The sequence below is a fragment of the Phoca vitulina genome, unplaced genomic scaffold (assembly GCF_004348235.1).
Source record: "Phoca vitulina isolate PV1807 unplaced genomic scaffold, GSC_HSeal_1.0 scaffold13, whole genome shotgun sequence".
Taxonomy (NCBI): Eukaryota; Metazoa; Chordata; class Mammalia; order Carnivora; family Phocidae; genus Phoca; species Phoca vitulina.
In genome coordinates, this window is record NW_022589716.1 from 34,959,876 (window position 1) to 34,982,984 (window position 23,109).

The following is a 23,109-nucleotide window of genomic DNA, read 5'->3' on the forward strand; positions in this document are numbered from 1 at the left end:
GTTTCTGTTCTCCAAGGATCTCTCTGAATTTGTGTTTTTATTCTTTTGAGTAGAATCAAATGTCCCTTTTCATTACACATTGCTCAGGGAGCAGTTTCAGTGGACAGAGACCTGGAGCTGAGCCAGCGGGCAGTGTGAGGCTCCCTGCTGAATGAGGAGCCTGACTCAGGGCTCAGTCTCAGGATCCTGAGATCATGACCTGAGCCAAAGTCAGATGCTCAACCAACTGAGCCACCCAGGTGTACCCCCTCCACCCAACTTTAAACAGAGGATCCTTTCCTTTGCTGAGTTTAAATTTTGAAGCCCTAGAATCTTCCTGAATTCCACTTCATCTCATTAAAAAATAATAAAGAGCCAGCATTGAGGAGTGAAAGTCTACCAGTCTCTGTACCAAGCACTTTTCATGCACTGTTTCATCTGTTCCTTACAACAACCCCCATAGTTAAGTGTTATCCTCATTTTCCAGATGAAACAAAAACAGAGAGGTTTAAGTGGGCCGGATGGCAGTGTTGGGCTAATAATCATAGCTTGTATCCAGAGAGAAGGTTGGAGCTCTGCAACTGACCACCTGACCCTTCTCATAGATGTTGTGGGACCAACTCAGAGTTTATTAACAAAGAGCCCTGGGTGTCGATACAGTGTTTGATGTCCCAGGGTCAGGCAGATGGCAGGTTGGCACTGGCTCTTTTTGTACTAAGGGGTCCTCAGCCACTGTGTGAGCAACATGGGAGCACTGGGTCCAGCTGTGAGCAGTTGGCTAGCACAAGTGGTCCAGGATCAGATAAAGAGACAGGTTCTCCCACCCTGTTCTGAACAACAGGAAGTCTTCCAAAAGATTGCTGCCAGGTCCATCACACACTGGCTGACTTTCCACCTCCTCCCCTCCAGGCTCCAGAGGCCTGTTCTGTTCACTTTCTTGGCCTTTGTTTTTCCTTCCAGGATGGCTGGTGATTGCCTCAGGGCCTCTCCTCCCTCTCTCCCTTATCCTCCTTCTTCTTCTTCCACTTAACTAATGGTAGGTGAGGGGAGACCTCTAGAGCTGCCAGGCAGACCAGGAAGGCTTTTGCCCAGTCTCTTTTGAGGAGACTTATGGCTTGAGATCCTTGGGAAAGAACTGTACTCCCCTACCCCCCATTTTTGTTTTTTTCTTTAAAATTGGGACCTCTGGCAGATTGCCCATTTGAGGATCATTAACTGTGGGGGATGTCCTGATTGTTTTCTAGGAAAAACATAAAATATGGCTAAAGTTTATTATTTAGTTTTCTACTTAATAAACATGGTCAGGAAGAAGATTAATTTCTTTTTTCTGACTTATCCAAGTGTTATGTGGCCATGGTGGAAAAATGAGGAAACACCAAAATAGAAAAAGGAGGAAATAGAATTGGGCATAACACAGAAAATCAGGTCTTTGTAATCTTACCACCCAGGAAATAAGGGTGGTTGACATTTTACTCCCATGTTCCAAGGGTCGTTGTTGATGAGAAGCTCTGCTTAAGAGTCAGGTAGACCTGAGTTACAACCCTGGCCTTGGGCATCTTCACCTCTGTGTACCTTGGTTTCCTCAATAATAAAATGAGAATAATAGTAGTACCCACCTCACGTTGTGGTCATGAGGCTTCAGTAAGAGAACATTTGTAAAGGCCTTAGCACAATGGGGGGGGGCATGATGATGCTCGATAAAGGTGAGTCATCATTATTAGAAATGGTAACACTGCAGGGCTGTGCTAGAGAAACACTGTGTCTAGACATCTGTTTCAGCGATCACCTGCAGGCAATATTGAGTGCATCACTCCAGAACACTGAGTTGTGTCTGCTTCTTTCCATGAAGAGCCTGGAATCTTTTAGTCAGGTAACCAGGTGGTGAGGAAAGCTAAGAAAACCAGGGTCACACTGCTACTTCCTGGCCTGGTCTCCACTGGGGCCAAATGGTCCAAAGGACAGAGTTAGTCACACTAGATGAGGCCCTCCTGACTGAGCTGAGGTCATGTACCAGCACTCCCCTGTGTCCTTTGGGGAGGCCAGAGTGTGAACACACCAATTTGGTGTGTCTCAAAATCAAACAGAACTTGTTTTCCAAGAATCAGTCCCAGAACTGTGTTGACTTCCTGACCCTTTATGATAAGTCTTTTAAGTATAAGCACATAAGGGAAATATTAATGCCCTTAGTATTTTTCATTTGTGCCACTTTTTTGGATGTTGTTTAAAACATTGGTTTGCCTTTGGGCATTAGGAAGAAATGACAAAATGATAGATTCGATTTTGGAGAGTGGAACTTGGCTGGCAGATTGTCCCTGTGCACATGATTTGTGTGTCTTTCTACATGGTCTACAGATGCTGACTGTTTTGTTTGAGAATGTGTTCTCCTGTGCTCCCTTTCTCTAGGTATAAGTTCAGGTTCAGTGAAATGGTGTTTCTTTTGCCAGGTCTGGGTTGTTTGGAGGAATTGGTTTTTCCTTGTAGATTCTCACAGGCAATGAACTGAGGTTCATTTTCAGTTCCTTTTCAGCACCTGGCACTCCTTCTAAATAGGAGAAATGCTTCCCTAGCTTTCCTGATGATCATTGCTGCACAATTTTAACGGAAAACAAACTTGGAGCCCAGAAAGCAATTTCAGGAGAGAATACTTTTCCACGCCGTTACAACTCTTGTGGCTTTGCAGGTGAATGATTTCTAGCCAGGGAACTTGAGCAAAGACATTGGAAAAGACGTTTAAGGGGCTCTGGGTTTGGAGGAGAGATCCTGGGAAGACCTGGGTTACCCTGTGCATCTACACCAGATGCCTGATGAAGCCATGGGGAGTTAGCTGGGGTCCACCCCAGCACACTGTCTTCCCACATCACTGAGCTTGGTGTTTGTTTGTTTGTTATTTTTATGTATATATGTATGTATGTATGTATGTATGTATGTCTTTCTTTGAGAGGGGGAGGTGTAGAGGGGGAGAATCTTAAGAGGGCTCTAGGCCCAACACGGAGCCTGATGCAGGACTCAATCTCACGACCCTGAGATCGTGACCTGAGCCAAAATTAAGTCAGACATTTAACTGACTGAGCCACCCAGGTGCCCCTAAGCTTGTTTTTTATTTTATTGTATTTATTTTTAATTAGGTTAGTCACCATACAGTACATCATTAGTTTTTGATTAAGCTTGTTTTTTAAATGTTAAATTAGTTTTTTATAATTGGCTCCCACTCCTCAATATTTATGGCCCTCAGGAAGACTATTCTTATGTCATGTCAGTATTTTTGTTGATACTTGTGTGTGTGGGTGTGTAATCATTTCTGGGCTGTGGAGAGATTTTCTGGAACTTAGAGCCCTTTCTAGGACTGCCCCTAACTAGCCATGTGTATTCCTGACCGGGGTTCTCCCTGGGCCTAAGCTGCATTATTCTTGCCTGCATTGACATGGGTTTGGACCAGGTGCTAAGAACCTTTCTCCTCCTGCAAGTGTTTGGGTGAAGGAGAAGGAAAGAAATTGAAACGGCATTTGGATGAAGTGGGTACAATTGTTGAATTTTTAAAAGGCCGCTAGAGCTTTGTGGTACAAGGTTTCTTTTTATTAATTTTGTTGCTTTGGTACCTCAGCACAGGCACTGCCAGACCCGAGTTATATACCAGGTGTTTCCTTCTGCCTTCACATTGCCTGAGGCAGATTGAGTATGTTAATGTTTCATAAGTCAGACTTTCCAACTCCTAATCACTGCAAGTTGTTGGCTGACTTCCCTGCAGTCTTTAGATTCACTATTCATTATCGAGGGTCCTCAATTTGTAGAATCGGATTTGGGTGTGGTTGTGTTAGAAACCAGCGTTATTGTGGTTGGAATATCCTGAAATAAATGATATATGGAAAAAAATGTTGTTGCATATGTCCTTGCTTGGCTCATTTAAGTGCCTGCCTGTCACACACTCATTTAAATTTGACTTTTAAGTAGGGCGCTTTGGAAAATTGAGCTAAGCCAACTCTCAGTGACTTTTTTTCCCCCTCTGAGCATTTCTTTCCCTCTAATAATGTTGCATATTTTACTTTGTCTAGGCTTTTCGAGAAAGACATGTCTGACAAGATGTCTAGTTTCCTGCATATTGGAGACATTTGTTCTCTGTACGCGGAAGGATCGACAAATGGATTTATTAGCACCTTGGGGTAAGAGCACCTGATATCTTGTGTGGCAGGATTTCTTTAAGACCTCTTAATGCCAGCTTAAAAACTGATTTTCCTAAGATAAGAATGTTAGCATTTGACTTTGGTTTTTCCAGGGGCAATTGGAATCATGATACCAAATCTCATGTTAGCCAGGTTTACCTCTGGCACAAAAATACTCTTTTCCTGTAAGTCCTGGAAGTGCAATATCTCATTAATTAGGACTCTTGTCATTCAGAATTTATTATAATTCCCTATTTCTTATATAAGGGGGAAAGTGCAGAGTATATGGGATAAAATTTTAGTATTATTTTTTACAGACCCCAAAGAAGTGCTTTTTAGCTTTCATAAAAGCTCTTATTTTCATATGCTGACTTGTTTGTCATTTAAGCAAAGACCAGAACTTCTCCGATGCTTATCTCTCTTCTTTGAAGCAGAACCTTGCCTATTTTAAATTGCAGTGTGCATTTGAAAGTTACATATTGCACAAAGTTCTGTAAATCAGATTTTTTTCTTTTGTGCTGTCTTCAATTTTTACCCAACTTTTAAGAGAGGAAGTACATTCCACAATGTCTTTATTTGATTATCTTCTCCCTTCTCCGCCTCCCGTTGTTGAGAAGAGGAAAGGAGAAGTGAAATAGCGCCAAAGGCAGAAAGAAGCAGAATGGAGAATCAAGATGGTTAACTCCAGAAGACATATGAATGGTCTAGATTGTCTTTGTGTAGAAAGGAGGAGTTAGGCCCTGGGGTGGAATTGTTGAATTTGGCAGGAGCTGATCTCAAATGGGGGAAAGGAAAGCCAACACCTTCTCTAAGAACTTCATTCTTAGAGTAGCCAGAGCCTTTCTTTTAATCATAGCTATTATTTAAAGCATGCTTGGTCTCTGGTATTTGTGCAGAATGAGTACTCTCAGGCTCTCATTCAGGTCACTCCAGGCTCAAGGAGCAAATTATTTCAGATGTAGAAGTATACCTCAATTGGACCTCACTGTATAAAAATTTTGTTTTCAAAAGTCATCCGATAAAAAGCAGTCATCCCTGACTCTGTGATCCCCAAATCCAGTGACTGTTTCTTGGTCCTTACCTTTTTTTTTTTTTTTAACCTCTCAACACTAAAGACCCACCCTTCATGATTTATTTTCTGTGGGTTTTGGCAAAGAGGCCCTTTGCCGGTTGTGCCTCTCTCATTGTCCCTTTTTACTTCTTGGCTGATTCCTTCCTTTTTCTTTCCCTCATGTTGGAATCTTCCATCCTCTTGTTTTTCAGCAGGTAAAGCAATGGTAATAAGTAGCAGGGGTCACCACTTCCACGAATCCTGTGGATGTTTACAGCACTGTGCTAAGGACTGTCCATACATAATGCCTTTAATTCCTAAACACATCTTTATAGTGAGCGCTATTACTGCTCTTTATGGAGGCAAAAAACCTTGGAGCTTCAGAGAAGTGAGGTCACCTGCCCAGGGTTTCACAGCTGTGAGCATTCCAGACTCCAGGACCAGTGCTTCTAACAGTTGACCTTGGCAGGGTAGACTTTCCATTCTCTACCTTTCCTGACTATCCGTCTCTGGCAAATTGGCTCACCACCCTCCTCACTGTCTGCCCACAGCTCTTACCTGGCTGCCTTGTGAAACCTCAGTCCCACCTTATGCCTCATCTTTTCTCTGTGGCCCCGATTTCTTGTAATAGTGCCATTGCCCCTCCAGTCACCCAGGCTCACTTCCAGTCGGTAGCTGAGCCCACTTGTGGCAGCCCCTGAAATCTTAATGCCACCTTTCCCTTCATCCTCTTCCAGAGCATCTGTTCTTAGAATTCCTATCAGGTACAAATTATTTGCTTTATAAGAGTTTTCCTCAAGCGTTATAAACAAATTATTGATAAGGTTCCCTCTCCCCCACCCTCCACTTTTTCTTTAACGTGCAGATGGTCCATTTTGAATTTGGGGCTCTAATACTTACCTCAGATGAATATTCCTTTGGTTCAAAATGGACTTGGAAAATAAAGTTTGACCTTTTTCCTTTTAATATCTTTAACATTTATGGAGCACCAGTGTGACTGACAGTTTTTGTGGAACTTGGCATCTAGCTCCCCAGCCACATTCCATTTGTATAGATGGCGATTACCTCCCCAATGGCTTTATTGACTCCTTGAGCTTCAGAACTTGAGTTGGACCTTGGAGAGCCTGTGTGCGTGCACATGCAGTATCAGAGGTGTGCTTCTGAATCACGTGAGGAACATGTTAAAAATAAAAGTTCTCAGGTCCCGTCCTGGAACACAGGTTTGATAGGCCTGGGGATGATGGGGACCTGGTATCAGTATATTTTATAAACAAAGTGTGAGGAACATCACCCTCCTTGAGACTCCTTGAGACCAACTCTTTAATTTTACAGATGAAGGAACTGAGACCAGGAGGAATGAAATAACGTAGTCATTGTCAAGCTGCTAGTAGGTGGCAAAGGGCCATCTACAATTCATTTGTCTTCTGGCCTAGACTGGGGCCCTTTCTCTTACCCCTTAACCCAGCCCTATATTGGATTCCAAGGCACTCCCACCACTTCATATACTATGTTAGATCTGGTAGCTTTACTATATTTACATCACAGGGGCTCCAGGTGGAAGTTTTCTATGTGCACATTCTGTTCTTGATTTTTGCATAAAAACTCAAGCCATTGACCACACTCTTCCTCTTCTTGATGGAGAGAGGTCTTGTGTCTTAGACCCAAAGGCAGCAAGCTGCTGGTGGGCTACTCTGGCCGCTTTGATTCACCTACCACGTAGATAACTGAGCACCTTTCCTGGGCAGGAAAATGTACTAGCGTGGGCATCTTTTGGGCCACAAAAGCAGGCACTTCTCTGCCCCTAGGAAGCTCTTAGCCTACTGCACCATTTGTGCTTCATTCAATGAGGTGAGGAGAGGCAGGGAATGCCGACTCCAGGAAAGGCTCAGGAGGAGGGCCTTCGTGGTGAAGATGGGGGCCCTGAGTCAGTCTTGAAAGACAGGCCAGACTTTAGGAGGTGAAATGGAATTTTGGAGGAAGGGGCAGTAAGAGTAAAGGCAAACTATTTAATGGTGCCTTGCCTTTGGGATAAGGAGCAGCACAGACTAATGGAAGAAACCCCGGAAAACCGTAGTATATTAGTTGTCAGCAAGTTCTGTGGTCACTTGGCAAATGACCAATACCTGTTTTAGGAACTTGGATAAGTCATTTAAACTTCTCAGCCTCGGGACACCTGGGTGGCTCAGTCAGTTAAGCGTCTGCCTTCGGCTCAGGTCATGATCCCGGGGTCCTGGGATCGAGTGAGTCCCACATCGGGCTCCTTGCTCGGCCGAAAGCCTGCTTCTCCCTCTGCTTGCTGCTCCCGCTGCTTGTGCTCGCTCTCTCTCTCTCTGACAAATGAATAAATAAAATCTTAAAAAAATAAAAATAAACTTCTCAGCCTCAATTTCCTCATCTGTTCAAAAAGCACATTATTTTAAATCTGTTCTTCTAAAAGAATTGTACACGTTAGTTTGGTCAGTCTGCACTTCTAAATACTGGGTCTGTATATAAGTTGGGCCTGGTTGTTTATTTATAACTTTTTGCACTTTCCCCACCTCCATTTCGATTTCCAGTAATTCCATATGATTCTCTCTGCCGGCAGCTTCTCAGATGGCCTCGGGCACAGTTAGTTCCTGGCTGTATTTTGTTCTTCTTTCTCTATAGCCCTTAGGGTATATTCTCTTTATTAATTTGCTTTTGTGGCTCTTGCACTAGCCTTGAGCTCCCTCAGGGCAGGGCCTGGTTCATATTCATCCTCACATTGCAGGGCCCAGCACTGTGCCTGGCACCAAATGGACCCCTCAGCTACCATGAGCTGAATGCGTTCACCCCTTGGTACGCCTCCCGACTTCAACATTTTGCTCAAATCCATCATGGATATGGTTAAGGGAAAAGAGCCACAGAAAACAGTAGGTTAATATGTGCATTGCAGAAGCAGAACCTGGGCTTTTGGATTAGGTTTAGCTCCCTGCATGGGAAACCTGTAGCGTAAACAGGCCCCTGGCAGGAGAACATGGTCATCTAAGTTTCGTACAGGAACAGCACTGGATGTTCAATTTTTGCATAGTGCTTAGGTTTTGTTTCCTTAGACTTGGCTTGATATAGCATTTATCCTTGTCTTCACAGCCTGGTTGATGATCGTTGCGTTGTACAGCCAGAAGCCGGGGACCTTAATAATCCACCCAAGAAATTCAGAGGTAAGTTGATGACCTTGGAGTGGGCACCTCCCTCATTTGAAAATTCATCAGATGTGTTGCTGTGTGTGTGTGTGTGTGTGTGTGTGTGTGTTTAATAAGCAATTGTAGGTTTATTTACTTATAGTTTTTTAAAGTATGATTTCAATTCCAAGCTTTGTGACCTTTTGAAAATGTGTAAGTTCAGCGTCAAGATTGGAATTAGAGCCTTCATTTGTATATTGCATACATGTTGATCAGTGCAAATTCAGCTTAAAGCCTTACATTTGTGCAACTATGTCCTTAAACAAATAGGATTTATGGATCTCGTCACAAGGAACATATGTTATTGCAGCAGATCTCACTCTGCCTTTGGGGGCTCTGGTATTCTTAGATGCTTCAACCTGGTGGGAGAAGGTGTCGGTTATTGCCCTTAGTTTTTGTTAAAAGACCTACTCAGGATAGCCTTCCTACCAGTAGCTTCCCACTACTGGCTTTCTTTTTAGGCCTCTTATATTTGGTATCTTCCTCTGAAGGTAGCTTTAGTTTATTCCAGAAGGTGCTTAAAATACAGTTGGGATGTTAAGATGTTAAACAATTTGTTTTTCTTCTTTGCTTTTGTGGTTCATAGTTCTCGACTCCAGCTGCATAGTAGAATTACCTGAGAGAGATTTAAAATTAAACAGATACTCAGGGCCCCACTCCAGACCAATCAAATGAATCTCTCGAGGTATGGGCCCGGGCACTGGCATTTGTTTTTTAAGCTTGCCAAGTGATTTTTTTTAAATTTTGAGTTGGGGTTGAGAACCCATTGGGTTAGTATTTGACTCATGGCCTCAGTCCCAAAGGGCTCAAATCTTGCCATTTTTAGGTTACATCATTTGAGTGAAAAGTTCTTACTGTTAGTTGATGTAGAAACTGTTTGACTTTTTTGGGTAAAAGCTAAAGGAATTAGAATAAAATAGAAGGCAGACGTTCAGATGGAGAGAAGCCATTTAGAAGATGTTTGATGTTGAACTGCATCCAGTTGGCATGAGACTATCAAGAGAATATTTTCACCTGGGAGGTGGTGAGGGGGACTGTTGAAAAAGAAAATTGTTGCCATAAGCCCTGTGCCACAGGATCCTGAGCAGCTGTGGCCCCTGCGGCCTTTTCTTTCCAATCCTTCCTCCGTGGCTTTTTCTAGAACAGAATCCTGAATGCAGCAGAAATCAAAGATTTGATCTAATAATCATAATCCAGGCAGTTACTTACAGAATTAATTCTCTACACTGAATAATAAAATATGCCTCAGTTTATCTTTTTAACAGGGCCAAGATCAGTAGACTCTGTGCCAGGCACTGTGCTAAGAGTTCTGTGTACATTTTTAGCTCATGGGTTCGTCTGTCCACAATCCTTTGAGGATTGAAGTCCTCAAAGGTTGAGGTTAAGTGTCTTGTCTGAGGTCACACAGCTGGTGATGGATGGAGTAGGAGCTATAGGTCTCAACTTTGGCTAAAATCACCTGGGGGACTTGGAAAACTACTGATGTTGAAGTTCCAACCTCAAGGATGATCATTTAATTTGGCATTGATGGTTTCCTTTCTTCTTTTTTTTTTAAAGCTTCCCAGGTGATTCTTCTGTATGGCCAAGGTTAAGCACCACTGCTAATAGAGCCTGGGCTATAAACTTCTGGCTTTATTACTTAGGGGTGAGCTGGTTGGAGTGTGGCTTATGCAGCTGGAGCCAAGTGGAAGGCACTCATTGCTTGGATTCAGTGTGAGCTCTTATCCCATTCTGCTCACAGGCCTGCTAGCTGTGAAAGGAACCTGGGAAAGATGTTCATGCCCTGTACAAAGTGAACTAGTGGCTATTTGAATACGGGGTTTAGAATGTTAAAATAAACAGGACCATAGCCAGGGGAAGTCAGAAGACATATTTTCCTGGCACTAGGGTCAAAGTGCCTGGTGCTTCGATAGATATCTGGTGGCCGATTGGAGGGACTGTTTTGAGGTAAGAGTGACAGTCTGATAGAGTCCATTTGGAAAGAACCAAACTTTGTTTATGGCCCAGCCTGGTTCTACAGGTGGTCACATGACAGTGACCTGATATATGTTGACTGCTTTTCCTCATAAATTAAAAATAAAGGTTTCTAGCTTTGCGCAGTGGCAGTATCGTAGCCAATGAGGTTTATCCGAGGCGCGATTATTGCTAATTGAAAAATAAAGGTTTCTAGGTTGTGAGGTGCTTTGCACTTGTGGGAAAATCTGGTTCCAAACAAGCCCTGCTGCAGGTTTTGCAAATGTAGGTCAGGACTGCCTAGATTCCTCATGCTGCACCCGAGGCCCTCGGCATGCAGGTGAGGGGCCCAGGCAGAGGGCCTTGGAGATCTCCCCCTTGGAATCTGGGCAATGAGGATTTAAACACTTTCCAAAGCAGCCCTTCAGTTCTAGTATAGCATTCTTTGAAAAAAAAAATTTTTTTTTTTTTCCCTAAAATGAAGAAACCGATTTCTCTTTTGGAAGTGATTATTGCCTTTCCAAATACAAGTGTATTTTGAAGTTGAAGTAATTTTGATATTTAGAAATTGTGCATAGGGCAGTTGGACAATTTAGAGGCATTTCTAGTCCATTTCCTTGCCGTGCCATTACACCCTGGAGTTTAACAAACACATATGGAAAAGTGAGATGCTGGCAAGCAGCCGGCTAGGATGATGGAGTCTTTATCTGAGCAATCAGCAGAGCTACATTTAGTCATTTGGATTTGTTGTTGCTTCCATTGTTTCCTTGCCAACTTATTTCCTATATTGAGAACCATCATAACCTGTTCTTAAGTAAATGGAAACCAAAGACCTATTTATGTAATGCTCCCTATGGCTTCTGACTTGGGGTTTTTTAATTTTGTGAGCTCCTCTTGAAACCTGCCACCCTTGTGGTGAATAGCATAGGCCCTAGGATCAGGCTTTCTGAGTTCAAATCCAAGTTCTTAGCTGTGTGACCCTGGACAAATTGCTTAACCTCTGTGAGGCTTGGTTTTCTCATCTGTAAAATGGGAGGTGATGTTAGTCGCTACCTCATAAGGTTACTGGGAAGATGAAATGTGTTTCAAATTCAGTACTGAGGGAGCCTAGCCTTTGGTTCAGGGCCCAGGAAGCCTTAGTTAGTCCTATCTTTTCATTCCCAGTACTTAGCACAGAGGCTCGCACTCCTAAATGGTGGCAGAAGGGAATCCTATACACGAATCCTGTTATGATATGAGAATATTGTTTCTCATTTTTGTGTCTAAATGCTTTTGTGGGTAGGGGTGTGCATGGGGACCCAATGGCCTAGATTTGAGTCCTGGCGTTCCTATATACAAGCTAAGTGGCCTTGATAGATTAATTTTTCTGAGCTTGTTTCCTTACCTATAAAATGGGTGGGAGGGAAGAATTCCTTCCCTGTAAAGGTAATAGGATTGAAGATAATATGGCCAAAGAACCAAATAGAGTACGTGGTTGGTACACAAGATCTGGTCAGTAACTGGTAGCTGTTATTTTCCCCAGTAGATGCAAAAGAGTTAAAATCTTGAACACGCTTCTTTCTGATGGGTAAAAGTACATTACCAAGTGAATTGCTTTTTTTTTTTTGGTGATTCCCTTGAATGTATCTTCTGCCCCGGACTTCATCTATAGGAAGGAAAGACTGGGTGCATATCTGGTTCACTTAAGCCGAGACCTCCTTCATTGTCCACATGAATTTTGGTCAATGGCCCCTGTCCTCTAGGTGATGAGAAGAGCAGCGATGTAGATGAATTCAGTCACTTTAGTCCTTTAGCTAATGTGGTACCATTTGGAAGCACCAGTGTCCATGGCAGGTAAGACAGAATCTCTCTTCTCCCTGATTTGTGCTGGCTTTGCTCATAATTTTGAAAGAAAAAAGGAAGAGAGACATCAGATTGAAACCAGCAATAGAAACTTTGTGGTTATGGAATTCTTTCTCTAGATGACATTTTCCTTTTCCACCCCCAGCTGACCCTTCCCCCTACTAAATATAATGGCGTCTTCTATAAAGAAAAGAAGGAAATTAACTACCAGTCTTGCTTTGATCCCAGAACCTTTACTGTTTTAAATGTGACTTCCAGAGGTGTTGGAGGAGAAACAAGGCCTGGGACTCTTGGGAAATAAGATAGGCATTAGTGTTGAACATGCCATTTATTGTGTAATCTGCTTTTTCAGATTGGGGCAATGGCCAAGTTCTTACCCCCAAAACTTCATCTTCTCCATTTAGTTCAAGAGGTCAATCTTGGCCCCCAGTTTTTTGTGTTTTGTTGTTGTTGTTGTTGTTGTTATTATCTTGGACAGATGCTACCATATCAATGTGAGCAAAGAGTGAGAAGTTTTTAACCTTGCAGGAACCCCTTAGTTTCAGAAGAAAAGTTGTTTGCAAGGAAACTCAGCTTAATGTAGGGAGAAGTTTGGGCAGGGAAAGGTGAGGAGAAAGGAAGCATTCTGAGATCATTCCATGGTTTATATGAATTGGGGCAGAGGTCAGAGATCAGGCTGAGAGTGTGGATGTTCAAGGTAAGTATTTTTCTTGTCCCGTGTTTCTCTCTTCCCCCAATCAAGTTGCTTTCAAGCAAAATAACCCGCTCAGCTAATGTGTCGTGAAAATGGGTGTTCAGCTCAGGGGACATTGAAGCCCTGCTGTGTCCCAGCTGTTGGCCTTGCTGATGAGGGGACAAGATGAATTACATAGTCCCCCTTGCTTTCAGGAGTCTTAGGGTTTTATGGAGAAACAGACCCACATTATAAATAATAGTAGCCAACATGAATAGAGCATTTACTTTGTGCTGAACGCTTCCCAGGGATTATCTCTTTTAATCCATGTAACCTACTCATGAGGTATAGCTACTGATGTTCCCATTATGCAGACGAGGAAATGGGTATTCTAAGAAATTGAGTAACTTGCCCATAGTTAGTTGCATGTCACTTAGAATGATTATCATTCATTCCCCAAACATTATCAGACACCTCCCGTGTACCAGCTCTTTATAGTCGAGGGAGGAAAGATACCTTCTCACGGAAGTCAATGCCCGTGCACACTTAACATCTCTGAGGAACTTGTTTAAATTGTTGTTCACACTGCAGCTCTTTATATGCAAGTAGAGGCAAAGCACATGAAGTATCTTTGAACAAAGTGTAAAAATTGCCCCTCCAGTCTGTAGTTTGCTGGGGCAAAGTGGATGATGATACTTCTCATGTTCATCCTCTGGTTTAGCTCTGCAGCACCTCCTCAGCCCAGGTGCCTGATGCCATTTTGGCCGATGAGTGTTGAGCATCTGGCCCAGTGTCTTATGACATGTGAGAGAGTGAGGCCAGAACCCTCTTCCAAAGGCCCGGGCGCAGTGCTTTTACTCTTCTGTGCCCTGTGGGCCCTTTTCCACACAAAGCACTAGGGTTTCTTCAAGCTGTGAACCCTGTCACCTCCAGTCTCTAAATGAAAATGGGCCAAGTTACTACTTTTCTTCTGCTATCTGCTGAAGCTCTTAACTTGGATTTAGGACCATTTAAATGAGGAAGAAAGCCAAATGAGAAGGTGAAAGCACTGGATCCTTTCGACTTAATGCGTTTTTAACTACCACCAGGACAGTCTGTGGGATACGCAGCATGTTACCTACAACTTGAGTCCTGTTTGTAGTGGGGATGGAGGCCTGGGCCGGTATAACCCCGTCTCTGGGTATCTCCAAGTTGACTGACAACTCCTGATTGCTCAGCAAGTGTCCCACTTAAAACAGTGACAGCCTGGAATCACAGTCTTGGGACGATCCTGGGAAGAAGAGTATGTTGCTTGGCTACAACAAACCACTCTTGGACCTAAAGCCCTTGTGCCCTTGTCACTTTCACTGTGATTTTCCTCAGTCCCAGAGTGCTTACTCTACGTCAGCCCACCTATTAGGGGGCTTGTGGACTGAGTTAGGATGTCTTGGTTGAAAGAGGTTTCGCATCTCAGGCAAGCTCTTGCAGCCCCCCGGCAGCTTTGAAAGGGGCCTCAAATAAGAATGGCATTATTCATGGTTGGTGGGATAAGAAGTATTTGAGTACCTGCGGCCTACTTACCTGATCATTGTCTTGCTTGTGTTTCGGTTGAGGTAGACAGTGGTTCTTAGCCCATGTGGGCAAACTGCTAAGGCTGGGGTAGAGAGCACCACCTGACCTGAGAGCCACTGTCCAGCCCAGAGTCTGTGGCCAGCTGCTGTGATACCGTGGGGGAGTCATTCCATCTCTCCAGGCCTCAGTTTCCCTATCTGTTAAGTGGGATATAGGTGAAGTAACTTCCAAGATCTCTTCCAGCTTGAAGCTTTGTGACCGGTGCCAGAAACAGGCCAGTTAACATTTCACAAGAGGGCATTGATATTCAGGAGTCTCGTGCTGTCCAGAAGTAGGTTCTTATTTCTTTGGGGTTGCAGATCTTCTCAGTTCTCGGTCAAGATAAGACAAATGGATGGAAACAGCCAGGCCTTACTCTGGGGCCAGATGGGGACACAGCTAGGTCTTGGGTTGCAAAGGTCTCTGGACTACGGTGACCATAACAAACTCACTGGTTTAGCTTTCTTTCAAACCACCCTCCTTTGCTGCACATTGTCTTAATTGTTGCTAGGCAACATTCTTTCTTTTGGCAACGCATTGAAGGAACGAACCCATATCTTAGTTTTAAGTACCCACATGCAAAGGGGAGGGCCTAACCTAAAATTTGTTTGTTCTTTTGATTCTAATCCATGACGGGCCTCTCACAGTGCAGGTAAAGGAGTTAGCTTCTGCTTGTCTTGTTAAATAAGGCAGAAAAATCCGTCTGTTTTAGGTGCTTGTTAAGGATACGCTTTGAGGCATATTGAAGGTTTTATGTGTACATGCGCATGCGTGCAGTTGCTTTGTAGAAAGTCTCTTTTGACTTTGTGTTCACAAAATCAATTCAAATTTAATAAAAAGATTAGTAGGTTTTTTATAATCGTCATTTCAGATTTACCAGCTTATCTCAAGCTCGTACCAACAGACTCCATTTAAAGGGAACAACACTGTAATTTAAATCCATTCCCCAGGCAACATAGAATGCTCACAGTGTGTCACACATTCACTGGGCTGATGCCTGCTGCTTGATTATGCTGGAGTCCCACACACTGCCGCATGTGTCCCTCACTGGATTTCTGCCTGCTTGCTCGAAGCTTTGAGTTGCATCTCTGAAGGCTCTGGGCGTCCTACATACATGGGCACAAGAGAGCTTCTGCTTACTCGAATGCCTTGGATAGCTTCCTTTGTGAATATCAGAGTCACCCATGGAAGTTAGGCCCCAGACCCCTGTTCTATAATTCATTTACTGGTGATAATTCATTTGCTAATGGAGAACAGTTTTCAGCTTCAATGCCTAAAATACTTCCAGTGCAATGGGTACTTTTACTTTGTCATCTAACTGAGTCTCAGTACTGCTGTCGTGGCTTCCTCCATTGGGATGGTGAGTGAGTGTAATGGGGTCATATTATCAGACTGTTCATGGTTCTCCCGAAAGGAGAACACTGGTTGATTAAAGACTTTTTCTTTAGGCAAAGGCTTTTATAATCCTGTCTTCAGAACATTGATGAAGATATGTGGTTAATCACTTGAGCTTAAGATAACTTTCATTTTTTTTTTTTTTTTGACGGATATGGAAATTAGATTTAATCTCCTGGGGTCCAAGAACAATTTTGTGTCAAAATTGGGATTGGGACACGGCCTGGGTTTCCACACGCACTTTTAGGCTAGGCAGCTGTGTTTGGGCCATAGATTAAAAAAGTAGTATTATTTATTATTTGCCCATTACCTTGTGTTTTCTGTTTTATATAAATAATAGTGAATATCTTATATAGTGCATATGTACATCAAGTAATCTATTTAATTTGTATACTTACCTTTGTATACATTAATCTGTTTAACCCCATAAGACAGCCATAGTTAACCTCCTTCTGTAGATAAGGGATATGAAGCACAAAATATTGAATATCTGATGCAGGATTACATAGGTAGAAATGGTAGAGCCAGGCTTTGAACCCAGATAGTCTGATATCAGAAAACCTCCTAATACCTACTAAAACTGCTTTTATTTATTTATTTATTTATTTATTTATTTATTTATTTATTTTAAAGATTTTTATTTATTTATTTGACACAAAGAGAGAGAGAGAGAGGGCACAAGCAGGGGGAACAGCAGAGGGAGAGGGAGAAGGAGGCTCTCCACTGAGCAGGGAGCCCAATGTGGGGCTTGATCCCAGGACCCTGGGATAATGACCTGAGATGCTTAACGACTGAGCCACCCAGGTGCCCCTAAAACTGCTTTTAGAAGGGGACTGGTCTTCAACTATTCCTTCACTAAATTGCTGATTTCTTACTCCATTTCCTCTTACCCCAAAATAAGTCCTTCTGAGATGCACTGACACGGGAGTGAATATCTATATACTAGAGGCATGAACTGCCTGCCTGCTTACCAACCTGGAGTATGGTGTTTACACAGCTGTTTGCTATTTTTGTCTCCATAGCTAGATTTTGGGGCACCTGGAGGGACCAGATCTTACCCTGCACTCTTGGCCCAGGGCCTGTTGTAATGTTGGTCCTTCGTTAAAAGCTGAGTGGGAAGGAATTCATGTTTTTTCTGAAAAAGTTTTCAGTTTGCCCATTGCTACTAGTGTTTCTGCTGGTGACCTTTTAGGTCAACAACTGACTTTTTAACATGGATGCTGTTTTATTGTCTCTTTCCACATTACACAAGTCTGGCACTTCTGAAAAGATTTTTTTATAGTTGATTTGTCTTCTCCCTGGAACAGTGGACTAGACTTACCCTCTGAAGGTGCCTTCTCTTTGACCCCCATTGTTGGATCTCTCTTCTCTCTCTGATGCCTATAGTTTTGAGATTCCTTGTCTTCACTAAATTCACGATCATGAAAAACAAATCTTGGTTAAAGACCTTCTCTTTGGTGCCTAGCCTCCTGGTAGGTCCATGGCATGCTTTTGCTCTTGACTGTCAGAGCATCCCTATGGTGTGGGTGGTGGTATTATCCCCATTTTACAGTTGGGGACCCCGAACCCAGAAAGGGTCAGTCACCAAGCTAGACTCAGAATTTGAACCCACATCTGGAGGGCTGCAGAGTCTCCAGTGAACCACTCTAGTAGATGAATAGAGCTGCGCTGCTTAGGAAACATTTGGGATCTCTTACCAAGTCCTGGGTTCCACATTTAAGGGGCATATTGCTCAGTGGGAATAAAACTCAGGGAGGGGTAACCAGGAGGATGGATCACAAAACGATTGCATTGAAGTTGCACGAAGAGTGATGGAGAGAACTTAAAAGACATTTTAGGCCAGCTGGAACATTTCTCACTTAAGTTCCTGCACTGGCCTCCTCTCTGGTTTCTGCATTTCCCTCTTTGCCGCCTTTGTGTGCCCAAGTGTGGGCCCCCCCTCTGACCCACCATTCACTGCAGCCACAGGAATCAATGCAGATCTGATGATGTCACTGGCTGGGTGGAGCCCCGGGCTGTTCCCCAGTTGTGCTTAGGATACACGACATACTTCCAGGGTTCACAGGGCCCTGCATGAGTCACTCTGCTTACCTCTCGGCCTCATCTGCAGTCCCACGCCACGTCCTGTGCTCCTACCAGACTGATTGATTTCTTCCTGGCAGTCACTGTGCTTGCTCTACACTCTGGGCCTTTGCATGCCCTTTTTCTTCTCGCTGAAGTGATCTCCCCATCTCTGTCGTTCTTTCTGGGACCCCTGGTCTCCCTGATGCCCACCCATCCTTCAAATCTGACACGTCCCCTCTGGACTATCTTCGCCAACCCCTTGTGTGCAGATAAGCTGTTCCTCCTTTTCAAAGACTGAAACCAGACTGCTTGGGTTTGACTCTTTTGGCTCTGCATTTTGCTGGTCATGTCACCGTGGACCCATTACTTAGTCTCTCAGTACCTCTATTTCTTCGTCTTGAAAATGGGGATATGACTGTATGTGCCTCACAGTGTTTTTGTGAGGACCAAAGAAGCTAATCTGTGTGAAGTACTTAAAGGAGCTCCTGGCCCCTATTACATGCTGTAAAACTGTTTGCTCTTATGGCTGGTTTATGACCTCACTCCTACCCAACTCCAGCTAACTGTGAGGTCAGAAACCAGGCCTGTCTCCCCTGAGGCTTTGCACAGGTCCTGGATTATAGTAGGCTCTTAGGTATTGTAGAATGAATGAACAGAGCCCTCTAAGGCATTGCTTCTGAAACGAATGTGTATAGAACCCACCTGGGGATCTTGTTAAAAATGCAGATTCCCATTCTGTAGGTCTGGGGTGAGGCCTGAGATTCTGGCGTTTCTGACAAGCTGCCATACTCTTGTAAGGCTCTAAGGACCAGCTGTCAGTCTTCCCTTACTTTAGGGCTATCATATGGAAGATGGAGGTCCTGAGCCCAGAACAATAGAGAATTAGGGCCAGCAGATAAAAGTGACCAGAGGCAGAGTTTCAGATTTAAGGAACTTGATTCTAAGTGCCAAGCTATTGCTCAGGGAGGAGGCCTGCTTCAAATAATTGAGTTTCCTCTCATTCAAAGGAGACTAACCATTTGTCAGGGATTTTGAAGAGTGAATTTCAGCTTGGGGACAGAGGTTAAGTAGACGATCCCATTTGACCATAAGGGTCTGTTTTCCCACCAAAGGACCCAGCTGTTTCTTCTGTTTTTGCTCCCTGTGGAAGCCTTGTGGTTGGGGGCATTGGGTCAGCAAACAGCTGGGGAGAGAACAGATACACGCTCCAAATGAGAACCTCTCAGGGATCCAAATGTATTCAGTCTAACCAATAGAGAACACTGCAAAGTAGTGGAAAGATGGAATTATTGAATATTGGAAAAGGTGAATGAATATAAAAAACAAAACCCTGAGTCAAGCTCCTGCTGAGTCTAGTTTTTTTTTTTTTAATTTTTTTATTGTTATGTTAATCCCCATACATTACATCACTGCTGAGTCTAGTTTTGATGAGTATGTTAGGTATATTGGGGAGGCCATGGAGCATGGGGGTTAGGAGGGTTGGCTTTGGAATCAGATGTGGAGTCAGGTACCTACCCTACTCCTTAATTAGCTGTGTGACCATGGGCAAATTACTTAATCTCTCTAAACCTTATTTCTCCGATTGGTAACTATGGTTAATAATAGTATGGAACTGATTGGATTGTTTTAGGCTGAGGTGGTGCACATTTAGCCACATGCTGAGCACAAGCTGAGCACTCAGTAAGTAGTAACTGAGGAGCTGTCATGAGTACATCTGCAATTAGCAGCTCTCAGCAGCAGCTTCTCTCGGGAAGATCAAACACAGCCCTTGCCGTCTTGTAGAACACTGATGTCTGTTGTAATATTTCGGTATGGGGATTACACAAAGGTATCCATAGCCACACTTTATAACCTTTCTGAATGTCTTAGATTTTATGGAGTGTGCCTCATAATTAAGAGGGAGCTCTAGAGCTTGTGGCTTTTTGAAGAGAAGCCATCGGGCCTTTTTTCTGTGTGCACAGCCTTGATCAGAGCCTCTGTTACTGATGGAGCATTTGCTCCAGATGGTAATCCTGCCTTATGTATAAAATTACAAGCCTAGCTGGGACAGGAAGTTGTGTTTATCTTAACCCAAGCAGCAGGCATTCCAGCCACTCTTGACAGACAGGAGGAAGATATTGCCAATCTGCTGTTTTCCTGAAACCCCCCACCCCCACCCCCTGTGTGTTTGTTGTAAGTTTGGAGGGAGGGGTTCTTGCCAGTCAGTCTACAGAGGGACCTTCTCCCTGGCTTTGAGGACAGTTGAATTCCAAGGAGAAGGGATGTCCACTGGCTGCTTCCTTGGTCGTATCAGCCAGTGCAGAGGCACCTCTCTCCAAGGCGAGAGGCCAGCATGGCTCCACTTGAAGGCAAAAATTGTGCTTGTGTCCATGGGCACTGGTTTGGGGAGATAAGTGGAGAGTGGCTGCAGGTATGGGGAGAAGAATTTGTCCCTTCAAAGAGTCCATCATTTTTCCTTTATACAGCAATAGCTGGAGGTCCGTGCAGGAAAAACTCCAATTTGAGCAGTTGTAATAATTGAGAAAATAAATTGGGCAATTATTCCTCTTTTTGAAATTTTAAAAGTTCCTTTTTTTTCATCTGGTATTTTTCCGGGTACATTTGAGTTCCAATTTGGGTGCTTCTGAAATGTCTTGATGTTTTGTGCTGCTAAAATTATATGTGTCTAAAAATGTTATCAGTGATGACACTTCTATATAAGCTCACTTGGACTTATGCTAGAAAATTTCTTTGACTGAGGTCCTCCGCCCCAGCCCCCAATCATTCCCAGGAACATAGCATGTCAGGTAGAACTAGGAAATAGAATAATCCAGCCCAGGTCTAGCCATCTAGTGGAGGCCTATCTCTTGAGAACTTTGCTTCAGTTTTGTCGACAAAGAATACTGGGGTTTTGTTGCCATAGTTTCAGTGAAAAATTTGACCTTAGCTACAATAACATACAGTTAGAAAGAACTAGCTAATCGGTTTTCTAAAATTAGTGTTCTCTAGTACATAAACCAGTAGGAACAGAGTATTTAATTAAATATTATACAAGGATATAAAAGCCCAAGGGAATGCAGTCCCTTGATCTGGGCAGGGGGAGGGAGGAAACCCCTAATCGTCCTTTACTGCTCTCTTGTAAGCTAGAAGAACTTTTCCTTTTTTCTTCTTTTTTTTTTTTTTTATGTTAGCTTTGACTTTATTTTCAGATCTGTCAGGGACGAATATATAAAGCTTGTTTAAAGTGCAAAACAGAACATTCAACATTATTTCCAGTTGTCCCCTACAGGGTACAGACTAACAAGGCAAGATGGGAAAATGATGTTGGCCGGGACCGTGACAAGAATACTTGTTGGTGATCTCGTAGCGAGCTTGGTGAGAAGGAGAGGCATTTGAAAGTTATTTCCTGTCTGAAATCTGGGTCTTTTTGAACATATAGGTTCTAGATTCTTGTTCCTTTCAACGCTTAATGTGTGAATAAGGAAACAACGCCTCCTTTTTGGCCCCTTATCCCAAATTCTGAGTACAACTATGTTCTCCTTCCTTCAACCCCATGGGTCCATCAAGTCACTGAGCACTGATTTAGCTCCAAGCAATGATCTGCATGTAGATTATATAAAATTTGGCTTCTCTTGTCACCTGCCTATTAAGAACCCTTGCAGTGGCTCATCTTTTTGATGACAGCTGAAAATGTTACCAATATTGGGCCATCCCAGAAAGTTGTGGTACCATTTCTTGAATGAAGTAGGTTTCAGGACATATATTGATATCTCTAGTTGACCTTCTTGTCTAATTTATCATCACCTGCTGTGGATGCTGCAGAGGTGCAATTGAGTTAATCTGTTTGCCAGGTGTCTTATTGATTGAAAACATTGCTCAGGCTCTTCTGGAACTTCCACTGCTACATCTCCTTGTCAATTGCATCTTGGTAAATGTTCTTTCTCAGTTTCATTGTTATGATTTTGGTTTTTTTCTTTTACCTTAAAGGAATTAATTATTTAATAGAATTTGAAGTGTGGGGCATTATGCAAGGGAATATAAACTTTCTTCACCATTTTGCATATTTCTGTATTGGCATCTTAACTATTGCAATGGAAAATATGTCCTTGGCAAGACTCTTAGAAACATAGTCCCAAAGGTCATTGGATTGTGCAAACTTCTTGACTATTTATAAGGTCATCTACCTGAACGAATATAAATGGTTCCTGCCCTGAAGGAATTGGCAATCTTATGAGGAGAGATGAGTGAGAACTAGTTTGAGCATTATTCTTGGAGAATGTTGAATCCCACACATATTTTTATTCCCCTGATGTGCATTGTTTTCATCTAGTCCATCAGTTCACTGTGCCCAAATGATTTGAAATCATCTTAATAAAAGCTTAAGAAAAAAATGCAGTTAGAGAGCTTGCTGGAAAAGTGACAGCATGCATTTTAAAGTACTTCTGGTTGACCTGGCTTTCACTACCCATTTGTCCTCAGGCCCTTGCATTACTATGGATAATTGAGTTGATGATACTTAGCAAATATCATTAAAGAGGTTGGATGTGGCAGGCTGGTTGGTGGCAGGGTGAACTAGTCAGGACTCTTTATTCTGGGTGATAGCCAGCTTGAACTAGGGGACTTTTATTGTCTCAAACAGTCCTGGCTGGACAACTGAACTGCATGAAGGGCGGGGATGCAGCAAGGGCCCAGGAATAGACCCATTTCAGGCACTGAGTACCTTCAGCAATCTATGTCCATCTCTCATCCTTTCCTCTCTCCACATTTGCTACTTTGTGTTCTTGTCCTGTTCTCATCTAGTTCAGGGTTATACTACACTCTTAAAACGACTTGTGAAGTGTTCGGTATTTTTCTGCTCTCTGGGAGAGTTTCTGTAGCATTGGAAATACCTGTTCCTATATCGTGTGGTGAGTAAAGCAGTCTCAGCCGTGTGTTTTCTTTATGGCAAGATTAACTACTGATTTAGTTTTTTCAAAGAGCTATTTCTTCTTGGCTCAGTTTTGTAAAATGTATGTTTCTAGAAATTTACCCAGTGTCATCTAAGTTTTCTAATCTGTAATATCCTCCTGTTATGTTGTTAATTCTTCAAGGGTCTGGTTTGGTCCCTGTGGTGGGCTGAAGAATGCCCTCTCGACACCATGATGTGTACTTTGTAATCCATAGAATCTGTGAATATATTACTTTATTTGGTAAAAAGGACTTAACAAATGTGATTAAGTTAAGGAT

The 23,109-nt window shown here is 43.0% G+C and overlaps 1 protein-coding gene and 1 non-coding gene across 4 annotated transcripts in view; both read left to right on the forward strand.

Annotated features, from left to right (window-relative positions):
* Positions 1-23,109, forward strand: part of ITPR1 (inositol 1,4,5-trisphosphate receptor type 1) — a 324,688-nt gene that overhangs the window by 16,550 nt on the left and 285,029 nt on the right. For all 3 annotated transcript variants that reach the window (XM_032411831.1, XM_032411829.1, XM_032411830.1), the window contains exons 3-4: positions 4,029-4,136; positions 8,296-8,366. In XM_032411831.1, coding sequence (XP_032267722.1) covers positions 4,045-4,136; positions 8,296-8,366 — 163 coding nt within the window. In that variant the 5' untranslated portion in view covers positions 4,029-4,044. The remainder of the gene's footprint in view (positions 1-4,028; positions 4,137-8,295; positions 8,367-23,109) is intronic.
* LOC116637252 lies at positions 10,476-10,620 on the forward strand. The gene has a single exon (XR_004300438.1). It is a non-coding gene; the product is annotated as a U4 spliceosomal RNA (small nuclear RNA).